General features: G+C 48.0%; 1 protein-coding gene across 1 annotated transcript in view; it reads right to left on the reverse strand.

The window, feature by feature from the left end:
- Positions 1-1073: 1073 nt before the first annotated feature.
- The window catches only part of LOC121002665 (basic proline-rich protein-like), a 53255-nt gene continuing 32151 nt past the window's right edge, over positions 1074-22177 (reverse strand). Inside the window, exons 2-3 of the mRNA XM_040434098.1 lie at positions 2895-3371; positions 1074-2406 (exon numbers count right to left, since the gene is read on the reverse strand). Coding sequence (XP_040290032.1) covers positions 1074-2406; positions 2895-3371 — 1810 coding nt within the window. The remainder of the gene's footprint in view (positions 2407-2894; positions 3372-22177) is intronic.

Genomic DNA, 22177 nt, shown 5'->3' on the forward strand with positions numbered 1-22177 from the left:
CACGGCCCCCCAAAAAAAAAAATAGAACATATCCTATTCTTGGCCGCAGCCAAGCCAAAACACTTGCGGACATGTGAATGGACCCTTAGTGACCCCATCAAGTGCCTCCCCGTAATGGGCAAAAACAAAACGTACACATTAACCCCTTGTTTCCTGACAAGAGGAGGTTGATGTGTGGGTATGGATTGTGGTAAGGATTATTGCAATATCTTTTCTTGATATCAAAATCAAATCAAATTGTGGTATCGGGACGACTCCAGTGAGATGTGGTTTGCGCCAAATATCCACCAAGTGGCACCCCATGGTCTGAGAAGGGGGTAAGAAGGGTGAGAAGAGTTCTCCAAGTTTAGTGTGAGAATGGACTTGGAATCTCCTGGGTCCCTGTGTCCACCAACACAAACAGATCTGCTGAGTGTTAGGGGCCACAATCAGCGGCCCTCAGGGAGAATGGGGCCAGCTTGGCAATACAGATGTTGACGCCTTTTGTTTGGGCGCCAGCCATAGACATTTGGGGAGAGATAACGAGGGGCTGACATGTGGGAGAAGTGGAAATGCTCCTCTAATACCGGAAAGCCCTGGATCTATCGGGTGAGTTAGTGAATGAAGCCAGAGGGTGTGAAAGGGGTGCTATTACTTACACAACACAGAGGGGACTGTGCTGTATGAGACATTACAGCGGGGAGGTGTCCCCTTGGACCACCGGATGTCTCAGCCCTTGTTTCCCTCACAGAAGTGATTTCAGATGATCTCTCCATCCCTTCCCCTGGCTGGGACACTATATACAGACCTGAATAATTCATAGAAGCAATACAGCATTAAAAACCTCAAGCGCCAGAGGAGGTGCGGCTGCAGATTGAGTGCCTGGCGGCGGATAGAAAGAAGATTCCATACATTGTAGACATGAGCGGCGGGAGGAGGAGCAGAAATCTCTAGATTCCTGTAAACCACAGTTAGACACCTCATTTGATCCAGAAGAAAGTAAGGACCACGATGAGGAACCCTAGGCTTATGACCCATCTATAGGGCTCAGATCAAGTCTTCCTTTAGAGACCCCCACAGTGAGACCACTCACATTATGGAGTGGTACAGTACACAGGGGCCGCAGGAGGAGCAGGACCATACACGGGGGCAGCAGAAAGAGCGGGACAGTACACGGGGGCAGCAGGAAGAGCGAGACCATACACGGGGGCAGCAGGAAGAGCGGGACTGTACAGAGGGGCAGCAGGAGGAGCGGAGCCATGCATGGGAGCAGCAGGAGGAGCGAGACTGTACACAGGGGCAGCAGGAGGAGTGAGACTGTACACAGGGGCAGCAGGAGGAGCGGGACTGTACACAGGGGCAGCAGGAGGAGTGAGACTGTACACAGGGGCAGCAGGAGGAGTGAGACTGTACACAGGGGCAGCAGGAGGAGCGGGACTGTACACAGGGGCAGCAGGAGGAGCGGGACCGTACATAGGGGCAGTAGGAGGAGCGGGACTGTACACAGGGGCAGCAGGAGGAGCGGGACTGTACACAGGGGCAGCCGGAGGAGAGGGACCGTACATAGGAACAGTAGGAGGAGCGGGACTGTACACAGGAGCAGCAGGAGGAGCGGGACTGTTCACAGGGGCAGCAGGAGGAGCGGGACTGTACAGAGGGGCAGCAGGAGGAGCGGGGCTGTACACAGGGGCAGCAGGAGAAGTGAGACTGTACACAGGGGCAGCAGGAGGAGTGAGACTGTACACAGGGGCAGCAGGAGGAGTGAGACTGTACACAGGGGCAGCAGGAGGAGCGGGACTGTACACAGGGGCAGCAGGAGGAGTGAGACTGTACACAGGGGCAGCAGGAGGAGTGAGACTGTACACAGGGGCAGCAGGAGGAGCGGGACTGTACACAGGGGCAGCAGGAGGAGCGGGACCGTACACAGGGGCAGCAGGAGGAGCGGGACTGTACACAGGGGCAGCAGGAGGAGCGGGACTGTACACAGGGGCAGCAGGAGGAGCTGGACTGTACAGAGGGGCAGCAGGAGGAGTGGAGCCGTACACGGGGGCAGCAGGAAGAGCAGGACCGTACACAGGGGCAGCAGGAAGAGTGGGACCGTACACAGGGGCAGCAGTTGGAGCGGAGCCGTACACAGGGGCAGCAGGAGGAGCGGGACTGTGCAGAGGGGCAGCGGAAGGAGCGAGACTGTACACAGGGGCAGCAGGAGGAGTGGGACCGTACAGAGGGGCAGCAGGAGGAGCAAGACTGTAAACAGGGGCAGCAGGAGGAGCGGGACCATACAGAGGGGCAGCAGGAGGAGCGGGGCCATAAACAGGGGCAGCAGGAGGAGCGGGGCTGTACACAGGGACAGCAGGAGGAGCGGGACTGTACACAGGTGCACCAGGAGGAGCGAGGCTGTACAGAGGGGCAGCAGGAGGAGCGGGGCTGTACAGAGGGGCAGCAGGAGGAGCGGGACTGTACAGAGGGGCAGCAGGAGGAGCGGGACTGTACAGAGGGGCAGCAGGAGGAGCGGGACTGTACAGAGGGGCAGCAGGAGGAGCGGAGCCATACATCCAGGGCAGCAGGAGGAGCGGAGCCGTACACAGGGGCAGCAGGAGGAGCGGGACTGTACACAGGGGAAGCAGGAGGAGGGGGACCATACAGAGGGGCAGCAGGAGGAGTGGGGCCCTACACAGGGGCAGCAGGAGGAGCGGGGCTGTACACAGGGGCAGCAGGAGGAGCGGGACTGTACACAGGGGCAGCAGGAGGAGCGGGACCGTACAGAGGGGCAGCAGGAGGAGCGGGGCTGTACACAAGGGCAGCAGGAGGAGCGGGACTGTACAGAGGGGCAGCAGGAGGAGCGGGACTGTACAGAGGGGCAGCAGGAGGAGAGGAGCTGTACATCAGGGGCAGCAGGAGGAGCGTAGCCGTACACAGGGGCAGCTCCAGGGGAAGTGGGACAGTACACAGGGGCAGCAGGAGGAGCGGGACCGTACAGAGGGGCAGCAGGAGGAGTGGGGCCGTATACAGGGGCAGCAGGAGGAGCGGGACCGTACAGAGGGGAAGCAGGAGGAGTGGGGCGGTATACAGGGGCAGAAGGAGGAGTGGGGCCGTACATAGGGGCAGCAGGAGGAGCGGAGCCGTACACAGGGGCAGCAGGAGGAGCGGAGCCGTACACAGTGGCAGCAGGAGGAGCGGGACCGTACACAGATGCAGCAGGAGGAGCAGGAGCGTGCACAGGGGCAGCAGGAGGAGCGGGACCGTACACAGGGGCAGCAGGAGGAGCGGGACCGTACACAGGGGCAGCAGAAGAAGCGGGGTCGTACACAGGGGCAGCAGAAGAAGCGGGGTCGTACACAGGGGCAGCAGAAGAAGCGGGGTCGTACACAGGGGCAGCAGGAGAAGCAGGACTGTACACCGTAATACAGACACTTCACAGTGCAATATTACACATGTAATATTGATAATCATTGTGTAATGTCACACGCTGTACTATATATTTGATCTTATACTTATTTGAGGCTCCTATAGTCCTTTTTTGGGGTGATTCGTCGCCTCTATTTCTCTGTGGTGTTCTTTATGGTTGATCTAGATATGAGGCTTTGTGTAGGATGATGAGTGTAATAATTGTTCCAGGAATCCTGCTGCTGTGTCATTATGATAATGGATGATGACGATTACTCTAATTGTCTCTATCACCCCATTCAACCTGGAGGACACGGAGATCACTTCCTGTTCTGTATCATCAGCGGGAGGGTGGACATAGACTACGGAATGGACACTGTCTATGTAGTAGTGTTAGCTAGTGGAGATGTTAGGTGCTGCTAGCAGGACACAGTCAGAGGGGCATCACAGTCAATGCTGGTAGGTCAGCTCACTAACATGCTGTTATAGGGATGAAGCTTCACCACCACAGTAAAGCCTAGTAGAGGAGGGAGTTAGAAAGCAAAGGTCCATTGTGATGAAGAAGTGGAAGGCAGCAGGTTAAAGTCCACCACAATGGTGGTGCCATGAAGAAATGTGAGACAGCAGGTGAAGGTCCGCCATAATGAAGAGGTAGGAGACTACAGGAGAAGATCCAACACAATGAAGAGGAGGGAGAGAGCAGTTGAAGATCCACCACCATGATAGTACCATGAAGAAGAGTAAGATAGCCGGTGAAGGTCCACCACCATGGTAAAGCCAAGTAGAGAAAGGCATAGTAGGTTAAGGCCCACCACAATGGTAGTGCCTGAAGAGGAGGGAGAAAGCGGTTGAAGATCCACCACCATGATAGTACCATGAAGAAGAGTAAGATAGCCGGTGAAGGTCCACCACAATGGTAGTGCCAGGAAAAAGAGGGAGCTAGTTGATGAAGGCTGACCAACATGGTAAAGCTTAATTTAAAAAAGGGGAAATGGTAACTGAAGGTCCACCACAATGGCAGTACCATGTTGAAAAGGCAGACAGAAGGTGAAGCTCCAACACAGTGGTAGTGCCAAGAAGAACAAAGTGAGAAGAGTTAAAGGGCTACCATCATGCTAGTACCAATATCAAAAGGAAGAGAGTGGGTGAAGTTTCCTGCAGTGGAGGGAGAGAGGGAGTTAAGGTCCACCACAGTGGTAGTGCCAAGATGATAAAGGGGAGGGGAGGTGAATATCCAACACAATGGAGTGCTAAGAAGAGGAGGTAGAGGACAGGTGAAGATCCACAATGATGACAACACAGTGAAGAGGAGAGAGAGAGGAACTGAAGAAGCACCACTATGGCAGTGTCAAGAAGAGGAGGGAGAGAACAGGCAACAGGCGAAAATTCAACTCTGTGGTAGTACCAAGAAGAGGAAGACGAGAACAGGTGAAGGTCCATCACAATGGTAGTACCATGAATAGGAGAGAGAGGAACTGAAGATACACTACAATAGCCATAGTCCCTCACCTCACAGCAGTGTCTTTAAAGGGGTTCTCTGGGAATTAAGAGAATGAACATCCTTAAATACTACTTTATTATAAATCTATTCCAAAATACCTTTCATTAGTTATAATGGCTCAGGGATGGTGTCCATGCGTGTGTGCCCATTATTGATGTGCGCATGTGTGGCGCACTGGCCAATCAACACACGGTGCACCAAACGCCGCCCACACCAGCGCGCCGTCCTATCACAGCTGCCCCACACACCGCCCGTACTGCCCACACCTGCGCCGGCCAATCAACACACGGCGCACCACACACCGCCCACACCATGGTGTCGTCCTATCACAGCTGCCCCACACTTCGCCCCTACCACCCACACCTGCGCGCCGGCCAATCACCATCTGCTATGGTGTGCTTTCTGTCAGAGCGCCGCTATTACATCCGTCAGAGTCACACAAATTCTAGTATTGTCTGACACACACAGCAGCTGCTGCCAGCAGTATTAGCCTTCAGTTGCTGCCAGTGGTCTCAGCACCACCAGTCAGTGCCAGCCATCTCAGCCATCAGTCAGTGCCAGCATTCTCAGCTGTAGCCAGCAGTCAGTGCCAGCAGTCTCAGCCACCAGTCACAGTGCCAGTCGTCTCAGCCATCAGTCACAGTGCCAGCAGTCTTAGCCACAGCCAACAGTCTCGGCCACCAGCCATGACAATTAATAAAGCTCAGGGACAAACCTTAGAAAAAGCTGCCATTTACTTGCCAGAACCAGTGTTCAGCCACAGTCAGCTATATGTTGTATTATCAAGAATTCAAACTTTTTCAGATGTGGTTGTAAAGGTTGTAGATTGTCCTGAACAAGGCAAACTGTTGCCAAATTCAGACAGAATATTTACAAGAAATGTTGTTGGTCTATAAAGAAATGTTATAGAAAACATTCAAGAGGTAAAAAAAATACATTTTTCCTGAATATCTGCTTCAGATATTGTATATTGCAGATTGTTACAAAGTTTTACACTAAGGCAATAATAATTATAATTACAGTATTGTGATACATACGTTTCCATTTTTATTTTTATTATTATTTTACTTTTGACTTCTTGCCAAAATATTTTTGACAAAAAAGAAAAAAAAAGAAATACAATGTGGTCAAATTCCCTTGCTATTTAATATAGGCTGTTCCTACTAATGTTTATTGTAATGGACTTAAAGGGAACCTGTCACCAGTTTTATGGTGTCCTAACTAAGGGCAACATAAATAAGTGACTGATTCTCTTAGCAAAATCACTTTCTTTAATTGACTCAGTCAATCTGCCAACATCTTGTGTTGAAAAGCTCCAGCTGATAATGATGAGTCCTGAATATTCATGAGCTCCTGACTCTCCCCGCCCACCTGCTGCTGATTGACAGTTATTTTCCATATGACTCAGCAGCAGGTGGGCAGGGGAGTGGCTATAGCTGTTAATTAAATATACGCTGGACTCAATGACATCACGCTGGACTCCAATCAGCTCATTAGCATGCGGCATGCGGCATCTTTGTGTGTATATTATGAGGTAACCGTCTGTCACACCAGTAAGTGAATACATCTAAGGCACTTTATAGTAGTTAATGATTGTATACAGGGAGTGCAGAATTATTAGGCAAGTTTTATTTTTGAGGATTAATTTTATTATTGAACAACAACCATGTTCTCAATGAACCCAAAAAACTCATTAATATCAAAGCTGAATATTTTTGGAAGTAGTTTTTAGTTTGTTTTTAGTTTTAGCTATTTTAGAGGGATATCTGTGTGTGCAGGTGACTATTACTGTGCATAATTATTAGGCAACTTAACAAAAAACAAATATATACCCATTTCAATTATTTATTTTTACCAGTGAAACCAATATAACATCTCAACATTCACAAATATACATTTCTGACATTCAAAAACAAAACAAAAACAAATCAGTGACCAATATAGCCACCTTTCTTTGCAAGGACACTCAAAAGCCTGCCATCCATGGATTCTGTCAGTGTTTTGATCTGTTCACCATCAACATTGCGTGCAGCAGCAACCACAGCCTCCCAGACACTGTTCAGAGATGTGTACTGTTTTCCCTCCTTGTAAATCTCACATTTGATGATGGACCACAGGTTCTCAATGGGGTTCAGATCAGGTGAACAAGGAGGCCATGTCATTAGATTTTCTTCTTTTATACCCTTTCTTGCCAGCCACGCTGTGGAGTACTTGGACGCGTGTGATGGAGCATTGTCCTGCATGAAAATCATGTTTTTCTTGAAGGATGCAGACTTCTTCCTGTACCACTGCTTGAAGAAGGTGTCTTCCAGAAACTGCCAGTAGGACTGGGAGTTGAGCTTGACTCCATCCTCAACCCGAAAAGGCCCCACAAGCTCATCTTTGATGATACCAGCCCAAACCAGTACTCCACCTCCACCTTGCTGGCGTCTGAGTCGGACTGGAGCTCTCTGCCCTTTACCAATCCAGCCACGGGCCCATCCATCTGGCCCATCAAGACTCACTCTCATTTCATCAGTCCATAAAACCTTAGAAAAATCAGTCTTGAGATATTTCTTGGCCCAGTCTTGACGTTTCAGCTTGTGTGTCTTGTTCAGTGGTGGTCGTCTTTCAGCCTTTCTTACCTTGGCCATGTCTCTGAGTATTGCACACCTTGTGCTTTTGGGCACTACAGTGATGTTGCAGCTCTGAAATATGGCCAAACTGGTGGCAAGTGGCATCTTGGCAGCTGCACGCTTGACTTTTCTCAGTTCATGGGCAGTTATTTTGCGCCTTGGTTTTTCCACACGCTTCTTGCGACCCTGTTGACTATTTTGAATGAAACGCTTGATTGTTCGATGATCACGCTTCAGAAGCTTTGCAATTTTAAGAGTGCTGCATCCCTCTGCAAGATATCTCACTATTTTTGACTTTTCTGAGCCTGTCAAGTCCTTCTTTTGACCCATTTTGCCAAAGGAAAGGAAGTTGCCTAATAATTATGCACACCTGATATAGGGTGTTGATGTCATTAGACCACACCCCTTCTCATTACAGAGATGCACATCACCTAATATGCTTAATTGGTAGTAGGCTTTCGAGCCTATACAGCTTGGAGTAAGACAACATGCATAAAGAGGATGATGTGGTCAAAATACTCATTTGCCTAATAATTCTGCACGCAGTGTATAATTGGTTAGATTATAATCAAATATCCACATGACAGGTTCCCTTTAAAGGATTTTCTTAATTCCCAGAGAACCCCTTTAACCTCTTGGGGACACATGACGTACTGTTACGTCATGTGTATTTCTGATCACCGCTGTGCGGCAGGCAGTGATCGGAACTAGGTGCCTGCTGAAATCAATCAGCAAGCACCCTGGGACAATGCCGAAGGGGGTCCTGTGACCCCCCCGTATCAGCGATCGCTGCAAACCGCAGGTCAATTCAGACCTGCGGTTTGCAGCGCTTTCGGAAGTTTCTGATCCCAGCGGTCCGTGACTGCAGGGATCAGAAACTTCAAAATGACCTACATTTTTATTTTTAACCCGGGCGGGCGGTGCTGGGGGGGCGGGCGGTCAGGCGCACGATCATCCCACCCGCCCCTTCTCATTTCCAGGATGGCCGAGCGGTTAGCAAGCAGAGTGTCAGCACATTGCTGACACTCTGCTTGAAACGGCTGACATCTGTGCTGTGATGTCAGCCGTTTAACCCCTTCCATGCCGCGGTCCGTAGGGACCGCTGTATGGAAGGGGTTAACAGCGAGGGAGCTCCCTCCCTCTCCCATCGGGGGCTGCTGTGTCATTTCAGCCCCCGATTCTTGATGGGATAACAGAGGGAGGGGGCCCCCCTCCCTCCCCATCACCCGCTGCTCTGTTGTGGCAGCGGGTGATGGTTACCATGGCAACCGGACGCCTTCACAGGCTTCCAGCTTTCCATGGTGCTGATCAGACTTCTGCTAAAGGCAGAAGTCTGATCAGACTAAGTGTAAAGTGAAAATACAATACAGTACACTATATAGTGTAGTGTACTGTATTATACAGACATCAGACCCACTGGATCTTCAAGAACCAAGTGGGTCTGGGTCCAAAAAATGAAAAGAAAAAAAAGTTAAAAAAAAAACACATTTATCACTGATTAAAAATAAAAATAAATAAAATGCACTACACATATTAGGTATCGCCGCGTCCGTAATAACCTGCTCTATAAAAATATCACATGACCTAACCCCTCAGGTGAATACCGTAAAAAAAACAGTGTAAAAAAGCAATTTTTTGTCACCTAACATCACAAAAAGTGTAATAGCAAGCAATCAAAAAGTCATACGCACCCCAAAATAGTGCCAATCAAACTGTCATCTCATCCCGCAAAAATCATACCCTACCCAAGATAATTGCCCAAAAACTGAAAAAACAATGGCTCTCAGACTATGGAGACAATAAAACATGATTTTCTTTGTTCAAAAAAGAAATAATTGTGTAAAACTTACATAAATAAAAAAAAGTATACATATTAGGTATTGCCGCTTTCGTAATAACCTGCTCTATAAAATATCACATGACCAAACCCCACAGATGAATACCGTAAAAAAAAATTTAAAAAGTGCAAAAAAAACATTTTTTGTCACCTTACATCACAAAAAGTGTAATAGCAAGCAATAAAAAAGTCATAAGCACCCCAAAATAGTGCCAATCAAACTGTCATCTCATCCCGCAAAAATCATACCCTACCCAAGATATTCTCCCAAAAACTGAAAAAACTATGGCTCTCGGACTATGAAGACACTAAAACATGATTTTTTTTAATTCAAAAATGCAATAATTGTGTAAAACTTACATAAATAAAATAAAAGTAGACATATAAGGTTTCGCCGCGTCCGTAATAACCTGCTTTATAAAAATACCACATGATCTAACCTGTCAGATGAATGTTGTAAATAACAAAAAATAAAAACAGCTATTTCTTGTTACCTTGCCTCACAAAAAGTGTAATATAGAGCAACCAAAAATCATATGTACCTTAAAATAGTACCAACAAAACTGCCACCCTATCCTGTAGTTTCCAAAATGGGGTCACTTTTTTGGAGTTTCTACTCTAGGGGTGTAAAAACCATATGGCGTTCCTTTCCTTCTGCGCCCTGCCGTGTGCCCGTACAGCAGTTTACAACCACATATGGGGTGTTTCTGTAAACAAAAGAATCAGGGCCATAAATATTGAGTTTGGTTTGGCTGTTAACCCTTGCTTTGTAACTGGAAATAATGGATTCAAATGAAAAATCTGCCAAAAAAGTGAACTTTTGAAATGTTATCTCTATTTTCTATTAATTCTTGTGGAACACCTAAAGGGTTAACAAAGTTTGTAAAATCAGTTTTGAATACCTTGAGGGGTGTAGTTTGTAAAATGGGGTCATTTTTGGGTGGTTTCTGTAACGGACCGTTTCAGCAGACAAGGGGTTAAAATCCGTTTAGGCGATATGCCCCTTTCTGAGAGACAGGCACAGCTACTGCAGAACACCAAACTCCCGAACTGGATACCAAAATAGCACTCCAAACTGGAACCTCACGAATAGCTGCTAGCAGACGAACAGGAATCAGCTTACACTCCTGGCAATCAGTCTCTACCAGCATACAGGGGATCCCCCCAATAACGAGACAAGGCTCCGTGTTGAGGGTCAAGCAGTGGTCTGACTGTACTTCAAGTACAGCCTCTTTTATTCATAAACCACAAGCATAGTACTGCCCACAGGGGTTTGAAATACAACTGTGGTGAAACCAACCTCGCCACTGGGTTTTGGAGAGGACTGGCTGCTGGCCTCTTGCCCCTGGATTATGGGCCATATACTAACTTTTAAACCCCTGAACCTATTCAAGTAAATTTTGGATAGGTTTGTCCCCAAGTTATACTGCTTAAATTGATGTTAGTTATATGTATGGCCAATGTAAACTCACAAAGTTGTAACAATTTATAATAAGTGTAACTTGTCAGCTTGGGAGGAAAATGCTAGGTGTGTTTCTATTGTGCCATTGTCCCATTGTGTGTTTAAATGGTGATGTCTGTTCTGTTGTCCTCACATGTGTATTGGCGATCTCCCTTTGTCCTCAGAGATAATTGGATTGCTCCTCAGGTTGTCTCCGGGACAGAGAGGAGGAGACCATGATGCATTGTGGGGATATGTTGTCCTATGTCACAGTCTTCATTCTGGTCCTCTGGGGGCGTGAACGATTGGTTGCTGTAGTTACATTGTATGTGTTGTAAATTACTGATTGGTTATATTTCAAACCCCTGTGGGCAGTACTATGTTTGTGGTTTATGAATAAAAGAGGCTGTACGTGAAGTACAGTCAGACCACTGCTTGACCCTCAACACGGAGCCTTGTCTCGTTATTGGGGGGATTCGCTGTATGCTGTTAGAGGACCGATTGCCAGAAGTGTAAGCTGATTCCTGTTCGTCTGCTAGCAGCTATTCGTGAGGTTCCAGTTTGGAGGGCTACTTTGTATCCAGTTCGGGAGTTGGTGTTCTGCAGTAGCTGTGCCTGTCTCTCAGAAAGGGGCTTATCGCCTAAACGGATTTTAACCCCTTGTCTGCGGAAACGGTCCGTTACAACAACCAATCAGTAATTTACAACACATACAATGTAAGTACAGCAACCAATCGTTCACGCCCCCAGAGGACCAGAAGCAATGCATCATGGTTTCCTCCTCTCTGTCCCGGAGACAACCGAGGAGCAATCCAATTATCTCTCAGGACAAAGGGAAATCGCCAATACACTTATGGATACAACAGGACAGACATCACCATTTAAACACACAATGGGACAATGGCACAATAGAAACACACCCAGCATATTCCTCCCAAGCTGACAAGTTACACTTATTATAAATTGTTACAACTTTGTGAGTTTACATTGTCCATACATATAACTTACATCAATTTAAACAGTATAACTTGGGGACAAACCTATCCAAAATTCACTTGAATAGGTTCAGGGGTTTAAAAGTTAGTATGGGCCATAATCCTGAGGCCAGAGGCTTTTAAACAGGCCTCTCATACAGTAGACATACACTACGTGCAGAATTACAGGCCTCTCCAAAACCTAGTGGCAAGGTTGGTTTCGCCCCACATCTCCCCCCCCCCCCCCCCCCCCAAAGGAAGACTAACCAGATACCTGACCTCACGGTCAGTACCTGAGTTAGTCTGGCAGTCCACCCACAACCCAATACTGGACCTGTTGAATTTGGTAGCCTGTCTCTGTCCAGTGAGTCCACCAAGGTTATGTTGGTAGCTGGTACTCCCGGTCTCTGTGTTGCTCCCTGGCTTGGAGTGGAGGTTGCTTTGTGGGCAGGGATCAGCGGTACTCTGCCCTGGTGCCAGCGTTACCACGGAAGAAGCCTGGTTGGAGCATGGTTGTTGGAGGGGGAGACCGACTGTCTCCCCTTTGGATACCCAGCTTTGCTGCTGGAGGGGGAGACCGACTGTCCCTACCCCCTGTGCTGTAGGTGCAGAGACCACGGTCCCATCTGCACTGTTGTGGGGCTTACTGTCTCCCCCTGGTGTGTTAAGCTGCCGCTGGGGAGACGGGGTAATGAGCTCCTCTCCCATACATACTTCCAGCCGCTGGGAAGGGCGACCGACCGTCTCCGCTCTCAATACAGTGTCCTGCTGCTGGGGAAAGGAGACTGGGCTCTCTATTCCATGCTGGACACTCTGCCGCTGGGGGACAGGACCGACTGTCTCTGCCCCCTGTAACTCCGCCTGCCGCTGGGGAATGGAGACTGGGCTCCAAATTCCCAATAAATCACACGGCCGCTGGGGAATGGAGACTGGGCTCCCAATTCCCAATAACTCACCCAGCCGCTGGGGAATGGAGACTGGGCTCCCAATTCCCAATAAATCACACGGCCGCTGGGGAATGGAGACTGGGCTCCCAATTCCCAAAAAATCATGCTGCTGCTGGGGGGCAGGAACAACTACCTCTGCCCCCTGTAACTCAGCCTGCCGCTGGGGAGGGAGGACGCTGCTCTGCTCTCCCTGCATTTCACACTGCCTTCCCGGCATATCACTCTGCTGCTGGGGGGCAGGAACAACTACATCTGCCCCCTGTAACTCAGCCTGCCGCTGGGAGGGAGGACGCTGCTCTGCTCTCCCTGCACTTCACACTGCCTTCCCGGCATATCACTCTGCTGCTGGGGGGCAGGAACAACTACCTCTGCCCCCTGTAACTCAGCCTGCCGCTGGGGAGGGAGGACGCTGCTCTCCTCTCCCTGCATTTCACACTGCCTTCCCGGCATATCACTCTGCTGCTGGGGGGCAGGAACAACTACCTCTGCCCCCTGTAACTCAGCCTGCCGCTGGGGAGGGAGGACGCTGCTCTCCTCTCCCTGCACTTCACACTGCCGCTGGGGAATGGAGACTGGGCTCCTAATTCCCTGCAATTCACACTGCCGCTGGGGAATGGAGACTGGGCTCCCAATTCCCTGCAATTCACACTGCCGCTGGGGAATGGAGACTGGGCTCCCAATTCCCTGCTGGACACTCTGCCGCTGGGGAGAGGAGACTGAGCTCCCTCTGTCCCGCAACTGTAACTTCCGATGGAGGTCCACCCAACGTGGCAGCTGACCGTCCCCCTCTGCCCGGTATAGTAGGGTCTTGTGTAGCTGTCCTTCTGGCTGTAGGAACGATCCCGCTGCTTGCCACCAATGTAACGGACCGTTTCAGCAGACAAGGGGTTAAAATCCGTTTAGGCGATATGCCCCTTTCTGAGAGACAGGCACAGCTACTGCAGAACACCAAACTCCCGAACTGGATACAAAATAGCACTCCAAACTGGAACCTCACGAATGGCTGCTAGCAGACGAACAGGAATCAGCTTACACTCCTGGCAATCAGTCTCTAACAGCATACAGCGGATCCCCCCAATAACGAGACAAGGCTCCGTGTTGAGGGTCAAGCAGTGGTCTGACTGTACTTCAAGTACAGCCTCTTTTATTCATAAACCACAAACATAGTACTGCCCACAGGGGTTTGAAATACAACCAATCAGTAATTTACAACACATACAATGTAAGTACAGCAACCAATCGTTCACTCCCCCAGAGGACCAGAAGGGAGACTGCGACACAGGACAGATACAACATATCCCCACAATGCATCATGGTTTCCTCCTCTCTGTCCCGGAGACAACCGAGGAGCAATCCGATTATCTCTCAGGACAAAGGGAAATCGCCAATACACATGTGGGGACAACAGGACAGACATCACCATTTAAACACACAATGGGACAATGGCCCAATAGAAACACACCCAGCATATTCCTCCCAAGCTGACAAGTTACACTTATTATAAATTGTTACAACTTTGTGAGTTTACATTGTCCATACATATAACTTACATCAATTTAAACAGTATAACTTGGGGACAAACCTATCCAAAATTCACTTGAATAGGTTCAGGGGTTTAAAAGTTAGTATGGGCCATAATCCTGAGGCAAGAGGCTTTTAAACAGGCCTCTCAAAAACATACAGTAGACATACACTACGTGCAGAATTATTAGGCAAATGAGTATTTTGACCACATCATCCTCTTTATGCATGTTGTCTTACTCTAAGCTGTATAGGCTCGAAAGCCTACTACCAATTAAGCATATTAGGTGATGTGCATCTCTGTAATGAGAAGGGGTGTGGTCTAATGACATCAACACCCTATATCAGGTGTGCATAATTATTAGGCAACTTCCTTTCCTTTGGCAAAATGGGTCAAAAGAAGGACTTGACAGGCTCAGAAAAGTCAAAAATAGTGAGATATCTTGCAGAGGGATGCAGCACTCTTAAAATTGCAAAGCTTCTGAAGCGTGATCATCGAACAATCAAGCGTTTCATTCAAAATAGTCAACAGGGTCGCAAGAAGCGTGTGGAAAAACCAAGGCGCAAAATAACTGCCCATGAACTGAGAAAAGTCAAGCGTGCAGCTGCCAAGATGCCACTTGCCACCCGTTTGGCCATATTTCAGAGCTGCAACATCACTGGAGTGACCAAAAGCACAAGGTGTGCAATACTCAGAGACATGGCCAAGGTAAGAAAGGCTGAAAGACGACCACCACTGAACAAGACACACAAGCTGAAACGTCAAGACTGGGCCAAGAAATATCTCAAGACTGATTTTTCTAAGGTTTTATGGACTGATGAAATGAGAGTGAGTCTTGATGGGCCAGATGGATGGGCCCGTGGCTGGATTGGTAAAGGGCAGAGAGCTCCAGTCCGACTCAGACGCCAGCAAGGTGGAGGTGGAGTACTGGTTTGGGCTGGTATCATCAAAGATGAGCTTGTGGGGCCTTTTCGGGTTGAGGATGGAGTCAAGCTCAACTCCCAGTCCTGCTGGCAGTTTCTGGAAGACACCTTCTTCAAGCAGTGGTACAGGAAGAAGTCTGCATCCTTCAAGAAAAACATGATTTTCATGCAGGACAATGCTCCATCACACGCGTCCAAGTACTCCACAGCGTGGCTGGCAAGAAAGGGTATAAAAGAAGAAAATCTAATGACATGGCCTCCTTGTTCACCTGATCTGAACCCCATTGAGAACCTGTGGTCCATCATCAAATGTGAGATTTACAAGGAGGGAAAACAGTACACCTCTCTGAACAGTGTCTGGGAGGCTGTGGTTGCTGCTGCACGCAATGTTGATGGTGAACAGATCAAAACACTGACAGAATCCATGGATGGCAGGCTTTTGAGTGTCCTTGCAAAGAAAGGTGGCTATATTGGTCACTGATTTGTTTTTGTTTTGTTTTTGAATGTCAGAAATGTATATTTGTGAATGTTGAGATGTTATTGGTTTCACTGGTAAAAATAAATAATTGAAATGGGTATATATTTGTTTTTTGTTAAGTTGCCTAATAATTATGCACAGTAATAGTCACCTGCACACACAGATATCCCCCTAAAATAGCTAAAACTAAAAACAAACTAAAAACTACTTCCAAAAATATTCAGCTTTGATATTAATGAGTTTTTTGGGTTCATTGAGAACATGGTTGTTGTTCAATAATAAAATTAATCCTCAAAAATACAACTTGCCTAATAATTCTGCACTCCCTGTATGGAGAATGTAAATTAATAACTATTATTGGAGGTATTACTATGTATTATAGAAGTAGAGAAATAGAAATTTGGAAATTAGCTAATTTTTCCACATTTATGGTAAATTTTGGATTTTTTTTATAAATAAAAATTCATTTTTTTACTCCATTTTACCAGTGTCATGAAGTACAATATGTGATGAAAAAACTATCTCAGAATGGCCTGGATAAGTCAAAGCTTTTTAAAGTTATTCAGACATAAAGTGACACTGGTCAGATTTGCAAAAAATGGCCGGGTCCTTAAGGTGAAAATGAGCCCGGTCCTTAAGGGGTTAAAGAGTAACTAAAGTTTTATTCAACTTATTTTTAATAATGTCCCAAATGCCCTAAAAAATATTTTTGTAATATACTTTATTTATTGATTTTAACTTTTTACTAAAGATACTCGCACCCCCTTTCACAAGCAGAGATTTTCCGGCGTGTTTTAAATTCACTAATCTGGCACATTACTGACTTCTCAGCGGTGTACGGAGTACGGACTGTACACCAATGGGGCCGCAAAGGACGGAGTACGGGCAGGAGCGCACATTGCTGCTAAATACTGGCATGGGTGCCCTGTAACAATGTACTGTGCCAGGATTAGTGAGCGGAGCGGCTCCTGCCTGTGCCCCCGAGGTTTACTAAATACTGGCATAGCACATGGGTGCCCTGTAACAATGTGCTGTGCCAGGATTAGTGAGCGGAGCGGCTCCTGCCTGTGCCCCCGAGGTTTACTAAATGCTGGCATAGCACATGGGTGCCCTGTAACAATGTGCTGTGCCAGGATTATTGAGCGGAGCGGCTCCTGCCTGTGCCCCCGATGTTACTAACTGCTGGTATAGCACATGGGTGCCCTGTAACAATGTACTGTGCCAGGATTATTGAGCGGAGCGGCTCCTGCCTGTGCCCCCGAGGTTACTAACTGCTGGTATAGCACATGGGTGCCCTGTAACAATGTGCTGTGCCAGGATTAGTGAGCGGAGCGGCTCCTGCCTGTGCCCCCTGAGGTTACTAAATGCTGGCATAGCACATGGGTGCCCTGTAACAAATCCTTGTTGTGTAATTTGAGGATAATCGGAGAGTCGCTGCCAGAAATGTATTAGAGACGTGAATTTGACTGTTTCCCTCAATTTTCTCATGAATTTGTTGAGTGTGGAATGAGCTCTTCCATCAGGAAAGCTTTGCACCGTCTGTAAGGCGTTTCTTAGATGTTAGATGGTGAGGGTGATAGTCACTGTGGATGTCATAAAGTGGCTGCAATTCTGTAAGACTGTCCTTTAAAAAATTGATATTGATCAAAAAATCACTGCTCGAGCGAACGTGTCAGCAGCCATGGTCACTGCATGTTGTGGCGAAACCAACCTCGCCACTGGGTTTTGGAGAGGCCTGTTTATCCGCCTCTTGCCTCAGGATTATGGGCCATATACTAACTTTTAAACCCCTGAACCTATTCAAGTGAATTTTGGATAGGTTTGTCCCCAAGTTATACTGTTTAAATTGATGTAAGTTATATGTATGGACAATGTAAACTCACAAAGTTGTAACAATTTATAATCAGTGTAACTTGTCAGCTTGGGAGGAATATGCTGGGTGTGTTTCTATTGTGCCATTGTCCCATTGTGTGTTTAAATGGTGATGTCTGTCCTGTTATATCCACATGTGTATTGGTGATTTCCCTTTGTCCTGAGAGATAAACGGATTGCTCCTCGGTTGTCTCCGGGACAGAGAGGAGGAAACCATGATGCATTGTGGGGATATGTTGTATCTGTCCTGTGTCGCAGTCTCCCTTCTGGTCCTCTGGGGGCGTGAACGATTGGTTGCTGTACTTACATTGTATGTGTTGTAAATTACTGATTGGTTGTATTTCAAACCCCTGTGGGCAGTACTATGTTTGTGGTTTATGAATTAAAGAGGCTGTACTTGAAGTACAGTCAGACTACTTCTTGACCCTCAACACGGAGCCTTGTCTCGTTATTGGGGGGATCCACTGTATGCTGTTAGAGACTGATTGCCAGGAGTGTAAGCTGATTCCTGTTCGTCTGCTAGCAGCTATTCGTGAGGTTCCAGTTTGAAGTGCTATTTTGTATCCAGTTCGGGAGTTTGGTGTTCTGCAGTAGCTGTGCCTGTCTCTCAGAAAGGGGCATATCGCCTAAACAGATTTTAACCCCTTATCTGCTGAAACGGTCCGTTACACATGTGTTATCTTTAGAGTCAGCGTGTCAGCAGCCATGGGCACTGCATGTGTTATCTATAGAGTCAGAGTGTCAGCAGCCATGGACACTGCATGTATCTGTAGAGTCAGTGTGTCAGCATTAATGGACACTGCATGTGTTATCTATAGAGTCAGCGTGTCAGCAGCCATGGACACTGCATGTGTTATCTATAGAGTCAGCGTGTCAGCAGCCATGGACACTGCATGTGTTATCTATAGAGTCAGTGTGTCAGCAGCCATGGACATTGCATGTGTTATCTATAGAGTCAGCGTGTCAGCAGCCATGGACACTGCACGTGTTATCTATAGAGTCAGTGTGTCAGCAGCCATGGACACTGCATGTGTTATCTATAGAGTCAGTGTGTCAGCAGCCATGGACACTGCATGTGTTATCTATAGAGTCAGCGTGTCAGCAGCCATGGACACTGCATGTGTTATCTATAGAGTCAGCGTGTCAGCAGCCATGGACACTGCATGTGTTATCTGTAGAGTCAGTGTGTCAGCAGCCATGGACACTGCATGTGTTATCTATAGTCAGCGTGTCAGCAGCCATGGTCACTGCATGCGTTATCTATAGAGTCAGCGTGTCAGCAGCCATGGTCACTGCATGTGTTATCTGTAGAGTCAGCGTGTCAGCAGCCATGGACACTGCATGTGTTATCTGTAGAGTCAGCGTGTCAGCAGCCATGGTCACTGCATGTGTTATCTATAACGTCAGCGTGTCAGCAGCCATGGTCACTGCATGTGTTATTTATAGAGTCAGCGTGTCAGCAGCCATGGACACTGCATGTGTTATCTATAGAGTCAGCGTGTCAGCAGCCATGGTCACTGCATGTGTTATCTATAGAGTCAGCGTGTCAGCAGCCATGGACACTGCATGTGTTATCTATAGAGTCAGCGTGTCAGCAGCCATGGACACTGCACGTGTTATCTGTAGAGTCAGCGTGTCAGCAGCCATGGTCACTGCATGTGTTATCTATAGAGTCAGCGTGTCAGCAGCCATGGACACTGCATGCGTTATCTATAGAGTCAGCGTGTCAGCAGCCATGGACACTGCATGTGTTATCTATAGAGTCAGCGTGTCAGCAGCCATGGACACTGCACGTGTTATCTATAGAGTCAGCGTGTCAGCAGCCATGGACACTGCATGTGTTATCTGTAGAGTCAGCGTGTCAGCAGCCATGGTCACTGCATGTGTTATCTATAACGTCAGCGTGTCAGCAGCCATGGACACTGCATGTGTTATCTATAGAGTCAGCGTGTCAGCAGCCATGGTCACTGCATGTGTTATCTATAGAGTCAGCGTGTCAGCAGCCATGGACACTGCATGTGTTATCTGTAGAGTCAGCGTGTCAGCAGCCATGGGCACTGCATGTGTTATCTGTAGAGTCAGTGTTTCAGCAGCCATGGTCACTGCATGTGTTATCTATAGAGTCAGCGTGTCAGCAGCCATGGACACTGCATGTGTTATCTATAGAGTCAGCGTGTCAGCAGCCATGGTCACTGCATGTGTTATCTATAGAGTCAGCGTGTCAGCAGCCATGGACACTGCATGTGTTATCTATAGAGTCAGCGTGTCAGCAGCCATGGACACTGCATGTGTTATCTATAGAGTCAGCGTGTCAGCAGCCATGGACACTGCATGTGTTATCTATAGAGTCAGCGTGTCAGCAGCCATGGACACTGCATGTGTTATCTGTAGAGTCAGCGTGTCAGCAGCCATGGACACTGCATGTGTTATCTGTAGAGTCAGCGTGTCAGCAGCCATGGACACTGCATGTATTATCTATAGAGTCAGTGTGTCAGCAGCCATGGACACTGCATGTGTTATCTATAGAGTCAGCGTGTCAGCAGCCATGGACACTGCACGTGTTATCTATAGAGTCAGCGTGTCAGCAGCCATGGACACTGCATGTGTTATCTATAGAGTCAGTGTGTCAGCAGCCATGGTCACTGCATGTGTTATCTATAGAGTCAGAGTGTCAGCAGCCATGGACACTGCATGTGTTATCTGTAGAGTCAGCGTGTCAGCAGCCATGGACACTGCATGTGTTATCTATAGAGTCAGCGTGTCAGCAGCCATGGTCACTGCATGTGTTATCTATAGTCAGCGTGTCAGCAGCCATGGACACTGCATGTGTTATCTATAGAGTCAGCGTGTCAGCAGCCATGGACACTGCATGTGTTATCTATAGAGTCAGCGTGTCAGCAGCCATGGACACTGCATGTGTTATCTATAGAGTCAGCGTGTCAGCAGCCATGGTCACTGCACGTGTTATCTATAGAGTCAGCGTGTCAGCAGCCATGGACACTGCATGTGTTATCTATAGAGTCAGCGTGTCAGCAGCCATGGGCACTGCATGTGTTATCTATAGTCAGCGTGTCAGCAGCCATGGACACTGCATGTGTTATCTATAGAGTCAGCGTGTCAGCAGCCATTGTCACTGCATGTGTTATCTGTAGAGTCAGCGTGTCAGCAGCCATGGACACTGCACGTGTTATCTATAGAGTCAGCGTGTCAGCAGCCATGGACACTGCATGTGTTATCTATAGAGTCAGCGTGTCAGCAGCCATGGACACTGCATGTGTTATCTATAACGTCAGCGTGTCAGCAGCCATGTACACTGCATGTGTTATCTATAGAGTCAGCGTGTCAGCAGCCATTGTCACTGCATGTGTTATCTGTAGAGTCAGCGTGTCAGCAGCCATGGTCACTGCATGTGTTATCTATAGAGTCAGCAGCCATGGTCACTGCATGTGTTATCTATAGAGTCAGCGTGTCAGCAGCCATGGTCACTGCATGTGTTATCTATAGAGTCAGCGTGTCAGCAGCCATGGACACTGCACGTGTTATCTATAGAGTCAGCGTGTCTGCAGCCATGGTCACTGCATGTGTTATCTATAGAGTCAGCGTGTCAGCAGCCATGGACACTGCATGTGTTATCTATAGAGTCAGCGTGTCAGCAGCCATGGTCACTGCATGTGTTATCTATAGAGTCAGCGTGTCAGCAGCCATGGACACTGCATGTGTTATCTATAGAGTCAGTGTGTCAGCAGCCATGGTCACTGCATGTGTTATCTATAGAGTCAGTGTGTCATCAGCCATGGACACTGCATGTGTTATCTATAGAGTCAGCGTGTCAGCAGCCATGGACACTGCATGTGTTATCTATAGAGTCAGCGTGTCAGCAGCCATGGACACTGCACGTGTTATCTATAGAGTCAGCGTGTCAGCAGCCATGGTCACTGCACGTGTTATCTGTAGAGTCAGCGTGTCAGCAGCCATGGACACTGCATGTGTTATCTGTAGAGTCAGCGTGTCAGCAGCCATGGTCACTACATGTGTTATCTGTAGAGTCAGCGTGTCAGCAGCCATGGACACTGCACGTGTTATCTATAGAGTCAGCGTGTCAGCAGCCATGGACACTGCATGTGTTATCTATAGAGTCAGCGTGTCAGCAGCCATGGACACTGCATGTGTTATCTATAGAGTCAGCGTGTCAGCAGCCATGGACACTGCACGTGTTATCTATAGAGTCAGCGTGTCAGCAGCCATGGACACTGCACGTGTTATCTGTAGAGTCAGCGTGTCAGCAGCCATGGACACTGCATGTGTTATCTGTAGAGTCAGCGTGTCAGCAGCCATGGACACTGCATGTGTTATCTGTAGAGTCAGCGTGTCAGCAGCCATGGACACTGCATGTGTTATCTATAGAGTCAGCGTGTCAGCAGCCATGGACACTGCATGTGTTATCTATAGAGTCAGCGTGTCAGCAGCCATGGTCACTGCATGTGTTATCTATAGAGTCAGAGTGTCAGCAGCCATGGACACTGCATGTATCTGTAGAGTCAGCGTGTCAGCAGCCATGGACACTGCACGTGTTATCTGTAAAGTCAGCGTGTCAGCAGCCATGGACACTGCATGTGTTATCTATAGAGTCAGCGTGTCAGCAGCCATGGACACTGCATGTGTTATCTGTAGAGTCAGTGTGTCAGCAGCCATGGACACTGC

The sequence above is a fragment of the Bufo bufo genome, chromosome 5 (genome assembly GCF_905171765.1).
Source record: "Bufo bufo chromosome 5, aBufBuf1.1, whole genome shotgun sequence".
In the NCBI taxonomy this organism is placed as follows: domain Eukaryota; kingdom Metazoa; phylum Chordata; class Amphibia; order Anura; family Bufonidae; genus Bufo; species Bufo bufo.